We start from the raw sequence: 12,734 nt of genomic DNA, 5'->3' as shown, positions 1-12,734 counted from the left end.
TGGGTAATTATAGGTCTGCATGTGAGTACTGATGAATAGACAAGGTCACTTTATACACAAAGGTCAGAAAATGCCATCTGTATAGACTTCTGAATAAACTTAAAGGTTGAGATGTCAAGTAAACTGTGTTTTTTTAGACTCACCACTGGAATAGAGGCATAGCTGGTTTCTGGAGGAAATGTGAAAACTGTCGCTGTGGTGACAGGACTGCTTGGTGGAGGAGTCACAATGAGTCCTGTTGTGCAAATGTGAACCTAGGAGAAGGTAAACAAGAAGAAACGACAAGTTAATCAACCTTTCCTGAGCCATAGCCACATTGTCAACTGACAAGTAGAAGCATGTTATGAGACAGTGAAATTCTGCTGTGGGGATGACACAGAAAGGCATACAGCCGTGAGAAATTTGGGCGGATCGCCACACACGTATGTGCACCCGATGACTGTTGTTTAAATAAACAAACTTTAATCCAACCAGACATGTTTGGAGCTACACGTCGACCCGACTTTACATGTGTTGTTCAAGCCTGAAATCAATCCACCTCAAGAACAACACTGATGGCCTTAAAATGTCATGACCAATGAGAACTTGCCTCTGGTGAGCTTAGTCGCGTGTGAAAATCACTTTTATTTCGACTGACGTGCATGAGAGAGCAAACAGATTGATGATTGGTTGACAGAGACCATATGAAGGCCTATGCTTGGGTAAACCAAATGTGAGGAATGGCAATCCCTCAGGTGGGTGCTGATTCAGATTTCAGATTAGATTAACAAACTCATTTATTTTACACCAATTTATTTCACTGTAATTACATATTGCAATAGTTATCCAGTAATTGCTCATTTTGCAGTACAAAAAGTTACATACATTATTTTATCATTTAAACTAGTTTTAAACCATTAACATAACTTAAAACAAGTTCCAAACAAACCAAAGGCAGAACATTTTCACATCTCAGAATAACCCGGTGGTGTTTCCTATATGCTTTTTTGAACGACTCTAGAGAATCACTGATTAAATGATCCATTCACAAAGCCAGTCAATAGGAAATATATTTAACAAAACTTTTTGGATTGAGCAATGAGCTGTGATTGTGTATAATTACAGGGGTAACGTTTTACAAGCAGGTTCCATTAGTATTCCACCATGTATTTACTAAAGTAAACAAACTATTATTTTTTTTTTTTGTTATTTGTTATTGTTAGTGATTGAAAAAAAAGTTAGTTCTTTGTTGTTCTTTGGTCTTCATTTTTAGTTAAACTAACTAAGCTAACTTTGTCTTTTAATAATCCATTAATAAAAGTTCATGTGATCAATAACTGTGATCAATAAATGCTAAAGTTCATGTTAGTAAATACCTTAAAGTCCACAAGAAATCAAAACTAAGCATATGATTTTGTTAGCTCACGTTGCTAGTTTTGTGGGGAAAATAGTCTGCCCTTCTAATCTTTAATTGAAATCTGGAAACGCACTTTCTGCTTTTACATTGTCAGATTACCTATATCTTATCAAATGGGAGTGGCTAATATATTTAACCACACTGCTCTAACTGTCAGTTTTGACAACAAACAGAAATGGTCAGGAGGAGGTGTCTGTTAGGTTGTAATAACTCTCCCCAAACAATTTCCCCATCTTGCTGAATGAAATGCCTACTTTACTACAATCATACTGAAAAAAAACAAGCCACGCCCACTGATTTTTCATTTAATATTCTGTTTCTCTAAGACAGTGATCACCAAACTTGTTCCTGGAGGGCCGGTGTCCTGCAGATTTTGGCTCCAACCCTAATCAAACACATCTGAATAAGCTAATCAAGGTCTTCGTAGGTATACTAGAAACATCCAGGCAGGTGTGTTGAGGCAAGTTGGAGCAAAATCCTGGAGGGACACCGGCCCTCCAGGACCGAGATTGGTGACCCCTGCTCTAGGAACTGTATCACAATACGAAAAAAATAATGATCACAGCTTGGTCTTTAACCAACATTAATGTGGCATAATGGATACTTGTTGTAAATTGTGACCTTTACATGCAACGAATTCAAAAAAGGTCACCTGAAGCCTAAAAACTTAGTAAGCATGGTCATTTCTCCTATACGATTGTATTTGAACAGTGATCACTCACATAGGATTTTTACATAGTAAAAGCGCTCATAAAAACAAAGATAGCACTCTTCAAGTTGAATCTTTTCATTGGGGCATTTGCTACCTGAGCAATTTCCACTCAGTCTCTAGTTATTTTAGTTCTCCTTTATGACTAACCACATGAAGGCCTATGCTTGGGTAAACCAAATGTGAGGCATGGCACTCCCCTAGGTGGGTGCTGATACAGATTTCAGATTAGCTTAATAAGCTCATCATTTAATTTTACACCAATTTATTTTATTGTTATTACATATTGCAATAGTTATACAGTAACTGCTCATTTTACAGTATTACTAGAATTTACGCACATTGTTTTATCATTTAAGCTAGCTTTTTAACTAGTTTTTTTTATTTTCACATCTCAGAATAACCCTGTGGTATTTCCAATTTTTTTGAATGAATCTAGAGAATCAACAATTCAATGATACATTTATAAAGATAGTCAATTAGAAATATATTTAAGACAAATTTTAATATTTACAAATTAAGAATTTTTAAAAATTACAATTTTTTAACTCTTTTTGCCTTGTTTATGCAGAATTGGAGCAAAAAAACAAAGCTATTTCTTTTTTTCCACATAATTACAATAGTAATAACAATAAATTGTTTATTATTACAGGGGTATCGTTTTACAAGCAGGTTCCATTAGTATTCCATTTATTTTCTAGCGTGAACAAACTATTATCTTTGTTAATGTCAGTTAATGAAAATAGTTAGTTCTTTGGTCTTCAATTGTTAGTTCTAAAAGTGCATTCACTAACGTTAACAAAGCTAACTTTGGCTTTTAATAATACATGAATAAATGTCGAACTGTGATTACAAATTCTGCTCAAGTTCATGTTAGTAAATACATTAACCAACATTAACTAATGGATAGTTGTTGTAAATTGTGACCTTCACATGCAACTAAACCAAAAACCTAACAGACATCTGAATCCTAAAAACTTTTCTGTCACTAAGGGATGTAGTATAATTAGTATAAACAAGTAGTAAGCATAATTATTTCTCCAATACAATTGTATTTGGACAGTGATCACTCACACAGCATTTTTACATAGCCAAGCGCTCATAAACACAAAGATATCTTAACCTTCATGTTGAATCTTTCCATTGGTGCATTCGCTACCTGAGCAATTTCCACTCAGTCTCTAGTTATTTTAGTTCTCCTTTATGACTAACAAGAGGTCATAAATGAGGAATAAAAACGGGAGCTTTATGCCCAGGCTTTGTCAGAAAACATTAATATCACATGAACAGACCACCTAGGGCAGCTATGAGCGTGGGTGGTGTGTCTTGTGTATGGTAAATTCCTTTAAGTCCTCAGATATTGAGATCAGAGAGTTTCATACAGAACCTACAGAAATAAACATACATTTTCAGGATCAACCGAACCTTTGAGAGACACAACAAACAAGCCAGAATCAAACAGAATTATAGGTTCAAAGGGGCGCGCTGCAGAGATTTTTTTTGTGTTGTGACATTCAATATCTAGATCAAGTCCTGATGCGTGCGTGATGTGCTCTTTTTGAGCGAAAACTCTTTGCCTTTGTCTTCAAAAAGGGATTTAAAAGAAAAAAAAATCTAAAGGTATTTAGAGAGTAGCTCAAAATAGTCCATCAAAAAATAGACATGGATTTAATTCTGCAGAAATGATAAGATCCGCAATTTACTTTCAAGTTAGATTCAATTTCCTGTTCTTTCCTTCTCTCAGTACCTGAGGGAGATGCAACTCTTTTGCATATTGCATGACTGTCCTGGTATGGCATTTGTCATTAATGACATGACTTTTTTCCCCTCAGGTCCAGATTTAGATCTGTACTTCTCATTTCATGACCAGAACGTCTCCAAGAGAGCAAGGTCAAACCACAGGCTTCTCCAGCTATGGCACTGCTAAATTCATTACAGGTAATGAAATGGGTATGAGAAAAGGCCAAGCCATTTAAAGTGCAAGAATTGGCACTAAACTCAACACTAAATATAGAATGAGGGACTGCTGTGTTTGCATATGTAATATTAAGACATTGAGGCATGAACATGAACACCTAAAAATGCAATTTTTGCCAATCAAATCACAAGTGGATACAAAAAACAGCTAGAGCTTCCCTACATTTGACCATTTCTGGGCGTAGATAGAAACAAACTTGATAGGACTGCTCCATAATACAACTGTTCACGTTGAATTTTTCATGTTGGAGGCAGTTGTTGGCTAATGGTCAGTGAGTTGGACTTGTAACCCAAAAGTTGCAGGTTGGATTCCTGGTGTTCTCACTCCTCACTCAAAATGTGTGTGCGCACTTGGATGGTTAAAACAGAGGGCCAATTTCAAGTCACTTTTTACACTTCAATTTATGAAAGATGTTGTAGGAAAGTACAGTTAATAACAGATTCATACTTTGCTCCACTGGATTAATACAATTTGTTTATAAACCATTACAGCCAATAATTTATTTTTTAAATCTAATAGGTGATCTGAAATATAAAATATCTTAAAGTTCATGAATCAGTTTTTAAGATTTCAGGATTTCATCAGTCAAGATTGGACTTGGTTTTGTATGCTTGAAACAGCTGCCTGGAGGGATTACAAATATGGCTGCTGAGCTCTTTCCTTAAAAAGAAGAAGGTTCTCAATGAAATTTGAGCATAAGTGGTTACAAGAGATGCATTTGATTGCATGCATCCCAGCTGACCACTTGCATCCAGATCAATGAAAAACAATGCTAAAACCATGTGGAAACAGCACCTTAAAGGTTTGATGAAAATGGCATATCTATATATTTTTGTATAAATCTGAGATAAACAGAAAAAAGTTGTCATTTAATCTTAGTTAAATTAAACCTCTGTTGTTTGTTTATTTATATATGGATGCCAGATCCTATAAGTAGCTGTGTGCTTTATATTTAGGAAAGCCACATTTAAATGTTTAATGTGGTAATGTAGACATTTAACTGCAATTACACGTTTATGGTATGCTCCAAAAAAGGGGGCGGAGTCTAGCCTTTAAGAGGAGATGGCAGACTCAGAAACGGGGTCAGTTTACCTGGCTAGCGAGCGTGTTGTGGCAGAACCGTAAGCAATCCCCCCCTGTTATCTAGTGTCAGTGTGACGTAGATAAGTTTCTCTCTAATATATTGTAGATATATTGTTTTGTGTTGTGTTGTATATATCGTATTTTGTTTTATTTATTTGAGTTGTTACTTTGTTTTGTTTTTTTTTGTTGTACATACCTTTTTGGGAAATAGGTCACTGTACATTTATCTTCACTGGACTGTGTTACATTAACCTTGTAATTAAACCATCCTTTTTTACACTTCCGGGACGAGGCCATCAATTTTTGAGAACTTGTGGGTCACGGGCCAATCGCAAGTATAAATTATTAAATTATCAATTCATTAATTTATAATTCATTCTTTATTAAAAAGAAAAAAATGCAGGTCTTTCACTTTGTCCCAACTATTGCTTCTTTTCAAATGTTTGAAAAAAATCTGGGACATGTCCCCATAGAGAAGTGTCATGTCATTTACTGAATTGATGTCAAACACTGTCAAAACTGACAAAAAAAAAATGGTATCAATTTTCATATAATATTGACTTAAATCTTAACCTATTAATGTCCTGCTACAAAAAAAACTAGTGTCATCTGCAAACAAGCAGAGGATTTCTCCAGCAGAAAGTGTCCAAAACTCTGTATTCACTTTGAACAGTGTAACTTCTGCAAGAGCGCAATGACCTGGGAGCTAAAGCTGACTGTTTCCCCACAGAGAGCCAGAGGAGTGTTGAATTATGTGTGCGCGCATCTCTCCAGCAGCATATCTCTCTGCCACAGGCCTGCTCAGCTTCAGGGTACATCAGCTCTCAAGTCACACCCTGCAGGTTTGATTGTACAAGGTACTGAGTGAGTCGATGCGTGGGCTATGAACATACTGGAGGGCTCACAAAAACAACTCACAAGTGCTGTGTTATTTTGGTTGACACGCCACTTCCTGCAGGTGAGAATGACATCAGTGATTGCTGATTGGATAAAATAAGCCAACAGCTGGATGAGAGCACAGCTGCGTACAGGCCAACATTTCCACAGCGCTGAAATCATGCACATTTCTTTTGCCAACACTTTTTTTTCTCACAAGGATCCTATTGTACTGCAGTACAACCCCGCAATAGTCATACTAAAGAGTTAGTTAACCTAAAAAAATGAAGTTTCTTTTGTCAAAAGCTTATTTTGAAGAATGTTGAGAAGCAAAAATACCAAAATGTATTTTCAGTTAAAAGGCACCTATGATGAAAATCATCTTTTGTAAGCTGATTGGACAGAACTGTGTGTAGGTATAGTGTGTACACAGTCATATTAGGGTGTTATAAACACAGTAAGTCTCTTCTTTTAATTTCCTGATGTTAAAATAGGATCTAAATCCCTCCCATTTTGAGGCCCACCGCAACGTGACAGAAGTGCGGTTTCCCCGCCCACCGAATTCATTGACAGCTGCGTATTAACATATCTCCGTAGTAATGCGTATAACCATATCAACAAGACAGGACATCCACAAAGCATTTATCTATTTATTTATTTAGGTTTATTAGCAGCATTGGCTATATTCATAGCAAAAACATATACTATTAAATATACAATACATGGTTTCCGCTACATTCATTCTTCCATGGCGGGGCGCCACGCCAAGATTCATCCCGCCATGGCTACATTACAGCTTCTCATTCAAAACATTCTATTTTCTTAATAGTGGGTGATAATCACACCAAAACTTATTAAAAGGTAAGTGAATTATAACCGCGCAAACTTTTCTGTAACCGTAGTTGTGCTGTGCGTCATTTGTTTAACCCTTTAAGGTTACGTACTGACTGGCTGACTGACAGGTGCGTGATACGTGAGGGCAGCAAACATGACGTATAGCCGTTTTACTTTACTTCAGGACGCATTAATACCGGAGGCATTCTTAAATATTCCTAGCAAATCTAATAAATGCTGAAGACATACTCGTTACATAAACGCACTAAATCGCACCTCAGCAGCGTATATTTGAGAGCGCACAAGAAGATCTGCGCGCTCTTAAAGCGGTTTATATTTGAGGGGGCGTGCAAGAAGTTTTGTGCACGAGCAGAAAAAATTGGCACGCAAGCAAAGAGATCCGCATGCTCGTAGACTAGTACATAAATGTGATCTCGACTCGTAATACTGATCTCACGACATTTGTCATTGAAATAACGCCACAGGTAGTTGGTAGATCTGTGTAAAAAAGGCCCGCTGCCGCAGCTGGAAAAAATCCTAGAGGAAACACTGCAATATATTATCATATAATCAAATCAGTTTCTTAACAAACATACATTGTAAAAAAAAAAAAAATTATAAAAAAAAAAACACTGAAAAGAGTCGTATACAATCTTTTAAAGTTTGATTAAAGATAAATATTCTAAAAGTGCTCCAGAAGGCACCTTTTCAAACATTTCACTTAGAAAAAAATATATCCTGAATAAAAACATTGTCTAACATCATTTAAAAATACACATTCTACTAAAATATGTTTTATCGTCAAAATATTTTTACACAAGTCACAAAAAGGTTTTTCTTCCCCTTTCAATAAATATGCGTATGTGAGTCTTGAGTGTCTGATTCTGCATCTCGTATGTACAACCTGGTCATGTCTATTTTCAAAACGGTAATTATTTCTTTCATTTACAAATGGGTTCACTTCATACAATTTGTTATTCCCACATTCATCCCATTCCATTTGTCAGTTCTCATTAATATACAGATTTAAAACAGGTTTGATATCCGACACAGGAATTTTAAATTCTGTTATCTCCAACTGTAAGGCTTCCTTAGCTGCTTTATCTGCTTGTTCGTTTCTAATGAATCCCATATGACCAGGTATGCAGCAGAAAATAATATCAAAGTCTTTAGTCTTTAAAAGGTCCACTTTTTCTATTATGTTAAAAATCAGTTTTCAGAGATTCAAGTGCTTGTAAGCAGGACATCGAATCTGTGCAAATCAAAAACTGGCATTGCTGTTCTTTTTCTATTTGTTCCAGAGATAAAAACAGTGCACAAGCTTCAGCTGTGAATATCGAGCTTTGTCCATGAATACTCCTTCTGAAACACTCTGAACCAATCACTGCTGCAGCAGATACTTGTCCATCTGATTTTGAACCATGTGTATACACTGGTACATAAGTTGGTAGATTGCATCGGATATTCATAAATTCTTCCTGGTAAACATTTGGGTGGATTTCCCTGTGTTCGCAAAGCAACGGGAATTAAAAGATCTGTTCAGCTCTCTGTGATCATCATTCATCATCAAATGTGATCAAGAATGAGTTTTACAGGTTTAAAACGTTTTTTAAACAGTGCATGCTAATGATTTACAGCGATTTACTTCAGCTTTACTTATCACAGCCGAGTGTCAGTACAATTATAAAAGAAGACGCTTCAATCTCAGTTTGTGGACGTTAAATCTGGTTCATGTTGTATAATAACATAACGGATGTTTCCTGTCACATTTGCCATGCAAAAACAGTGCAATGTTAAACGCGAGCCCTGTGTGTGAGTGTGCGTGAACTTTGTAACGATATTATGTTCGACTCATCGTTACAGAAAGACTTGAATTAACTCCACTACAAACACATTAAATAATTATTGGGAAAGTTCTTACTGTAGTATTTCTCACAAACGTTACGCGAGATCTACTTCCTTTACGTATGTTACTGTGCTGTTTATCTGACGCAGCCGAGACACAGATTGAGGCACACTCTGCAGGCACGTGGGAACAGTGGGCGGGGAAAACCAGCATTAAAGGCTCAGGCCACAAAAACAGCTACAATGTGTTCAGAGCAGAAAATTCCAATATTCTGAAAGCTATAATAAATAATCTGATGGGTGTTTTGAGCTGAAACTTTACAGACACATTCTGGAGACACAAAAGACTTATCTTAAATCTTAAAATAGGGTTGAAAATAGGTCTTTAATGAATGAGAAAATTAACTAATTTAGTTCTAATTTTACCACATACAGTATCTCATACGGTTATATAAAGCAAGATATGTTGTGGTCAGTAACCAAATTAATTTAAAAAAAATAACGTTTCTCATAATTATTATTATTATTTAAATATATTTTAGTTGTACAAATTGCATCATATTTAATTTCAAATTAAAAAACAAAAAAGAACAAACTATAGCATTTTGAATCTGCCATTTTTCTTGCAGACCTATTCGTGTGCTCAAATAAACTTATGTCATACTTAACTTCATAACATTAATCTTTAACATTATTAATCTGGGGTCGCCACAGCGGAATGAACCGCCAACTTATCCAGCATTTGTTTTATGCAGCGGATGCCCTCCCAGCTGCAACCCATCACTGGGAAACACATACACACTTATTCACACACACATACACTACAAACAATTCAGCATACCCAATTCACCTGTACCACATGTCTTTGGACTGTGGGGGAAACCGGAGCACCCGGAGGAAACCCACACGAATGCAGGGAGAACATGCAAACTCCACACAGAAACGCCAACTGACCCAGCCGAGGCTCGAACCAGCGACCTTCTTGCTGTGAGGCGACAGCACTACCTACTGCGCCACTGCGTCACCCTAACACCATTTATATTAAACCAATATAATTTATTATTAAGTTACATTCTTGAGTCAGTATATCCATATCTGTAACAGCAAAATATCTGATTTTGTTTTAGGATTTTTCTAAAATAGAAACCCCCAAAATTGGAGGTCAAACTTGATAGCTGTATGGTGTAGAGAACGTTGCCGCCGTCATTTTCTGCAACTAATGACAACCGCATTGACCACTCAGCAAAACATTAAAACACACACACACACACACACACACACACACACACACACACACACACACACACACACACACACACACACACACACACACACACACACACACACACACACACACACACACACACACACACACACACACAAATAAAACAAAAACTCCTTCTGGGTAATTAGAGATGCATCCCTGCTGTGTTTCATAAAGCAGCGGGAACAAAACCCAGCCGTGGCAAAAAAGTGTACATACTGTAACTGGCGCCTGTAAGACTTTCTTTCTTTTTCATCAATTCAAACATCCTCATACCTCCAAATGGCCTATTTTTCCTTACTTTTCCCTCTTCCTCAAAGCAGAAAATACGAGAAAGCAATAAGCCTGTGGTTCATATGTTCCAAAAGTGTCACATAAAATCATGCAAATCGATACATCAGTCTCATAAGAGGGCATAACTGCTGCCACACAGGAGGGGGGATCACTTTACAGGCTCAAACAGGCTTTTATGAGATCTGGAGTGCTTGGATAATTATTAGCGCTAAAACGCCTAGATAGGAATGCTAAGAAGAGCGTGAGAGCGAAAACGTGGGCATGCGAGAGAAAGAGAGAGACAGAAAGGGAACAAGAGAGACAGCGTCTATATTCATAATACAAGATGACATAAAATACAACAGATCAATTTTCATTGTTATTTGTTGTAGTGCTGTTACCTGACAACATTGCTAATAAAAACACAGTAAGTGTGATGGGAAAAAATAAATGACAATACGCTGCTGTATGAGAAAGGAAAAAATATCTCAATTATAGACTTATAAACAGAAAGCAGATGATAAATCTTCTGGTTAAGTATACAGGAAATCGACTGGAGACTTGTGTAAATATCCTCAACTAGGTGTGAGTACAAAACATTGTGCTGGTTTCAGATTAACACGATGACAAATTCTGTTGCTTGAGAAACGGTCTCATGTTCTTAAAGCGTTAACACATGTTCGCTATAGCCACAGCACATGCTTCCTCATTCCATCTGCACCGAGTATTCACTCATAAAACATTGAATCAGGGTCAGCTTTCACAACACCCTGTCTCAAGCGCTCCTTTATGAACATGAAAATGGATCCAAGGGCAAACAGACAGACCGAAACTAAGACGACAGAGGTGTAATATGTCTTCTGTTGTGCTTCAGTGTTTTGTCCTACAGATGAGGACTCTAGAGAGGTGACGGCGTTAATGGACATACATTATGGACAAAATAGACTTTCTGGTTAGCAGGAGGATTACAATACTGGTCAAATACACTCACACTTGCATTGAGATATTGGTTCAAGTATTTGTTCTTCGAAACGTTCCACTTGAAGTTGCTTCTTCGACAGTTTCAGGTCAATGCAACTTGGGGTGCCAGGACTGTTAGAAATACTGCTCTTTTTTGTACGCTGCCAAAGACAAGATTGGCAGCTAAACAAAAAAAATAAAAATCAAGAATACAAAATAAAATATCCTCTACTCTCCAAAAGTTTTGGAAAGAAAATCCAGTCTGCTCAAAGGCTGCGTGCATTTAATACCAATAATAGCATAAATGTACAACTGTGAATTAACATTACAATAAAAAAATAATTTCTATTTTAATCTACTGTAAAACATCAGTTATTTCTGTCATGGCAATGCTAAATAGATGCTAAAAGGAGAAAAGAAACTATTTGAATAGGAAATATTTTATAAAATTAGAACTATATGGTCATTTTTCATTATTTCATCAATTTACTAAAAACAAAAAAGACATTTTTGGTGAGTACATGAAAATTATCTTCCGTTCAGTGGTGGAAAGACTACTGAAAAATCTTACTTAAGTACCATTACTTGCCTAAACATGTAGTACAAGTCGAGTAAAAGTATCTGTTGTAAATATGACTCGTAAATATGAAAAGTAGCCCTTTCAAAAGTACTCAAGAGTAGTGAGTAGTGACTATTACGCTCTAAAAAGCTGATGCATTTAAATGTAATTTGTGGATGTTTGTAAACATAACATTCTGTAGTGTATTTAGCTATTGCCCAGCAGGCACACAACATCATAAGACAGTCATATTAGGCTAGATTTAGACTATGACGTCAGGTGACCAAAATTCAATGTCTTGCCAGCATCTAAGAACAACGTTATTTTGATGTCCAATAATGACGTCAAATGACATTAATATTGGTTGATTTTAGGTTGTGTTAGAAAGTGACCAAAATCCAACGTTGAACCAACATCTTAAACCATTGTCTTATTGACATGAAGTATGTCAATGATATTTATTCATTGGATTTGACAACCAAAATCCAATATGACGTCATAGTGGTAACATCAAGCTGTAACATTATTACACGTTGATAATTGGTTGATTTCAGGTTGGACGTTGGACAATGATGTCGACCTGACATTGTTTTTTTTATTATGTAAACCCGATTTTCATTTCCAAACAAAACTCAACAAATCCATGACGTTGAGGTATAATGTCAATCTGGCATCATGTTGACATCTTGTTTCGGTCATCTTACAGTAAACATCCGTCATCTTCTCATCAGTGACATGCAATAACCCAGAGACTGGTTAGATGCATGTGACGATTTTAGACATTTTCTTGGGACACTTTTAATGCTTCCGAACAGTTTGCTGCAATTATAAATCACTCAGGTCTTGAGGTAGTTCATTATGAGGCGATTTACCTTCTAGGTGCGATTTGATGGGACAGGAATAACAGGACAGATTTTTCTACTACAAGAAAAAGTAAAGTAGTGACTGCAGGTTGAA

At 36.5% G+C, this 12,734-nt stretch overlaps 1 protein-coding gene across 1 annotated transcript in view; it reads right to left on the bottom strand.

Annotated features, from left to right (window-relative positions):
* Positions 1 to 12,734, bottom strand: part of sh3rf1 (SH3 domain containing ring finger 1) — a 99,727-nt gene that overhangs the window by 21,282 nt on the left and 65,711 nt on the right. Inside the window, exon 6 of the mRNA XM_056481169.1 lies at positions 144 to 254. Coding sequence (XP_056337144.1) covers positions 144 to 254 — 111 coding nt within the window. The remainder of the gene's footprint in view (positions 1 to 143; positions 255 to 12,734) is intronic.

Source organism: Danio aesculapii, chromosome 20 (genome assembly GCF_903798145.1).
Source record: "Danio aesculapii chromosome 20, fDanAes4.1, whole genome shotgun sequence".
NCBI lineage: Eukaryota > Metazoa > Chordata > Actinopteri > Cypriniformes > Danionidae > Danio > Danio aesculapii.
The sequence above is the reverse complement of the archived record's forward strand: the minus strand, read 5'-3'. Positions and strand labels throughout refer to the sequence as shown.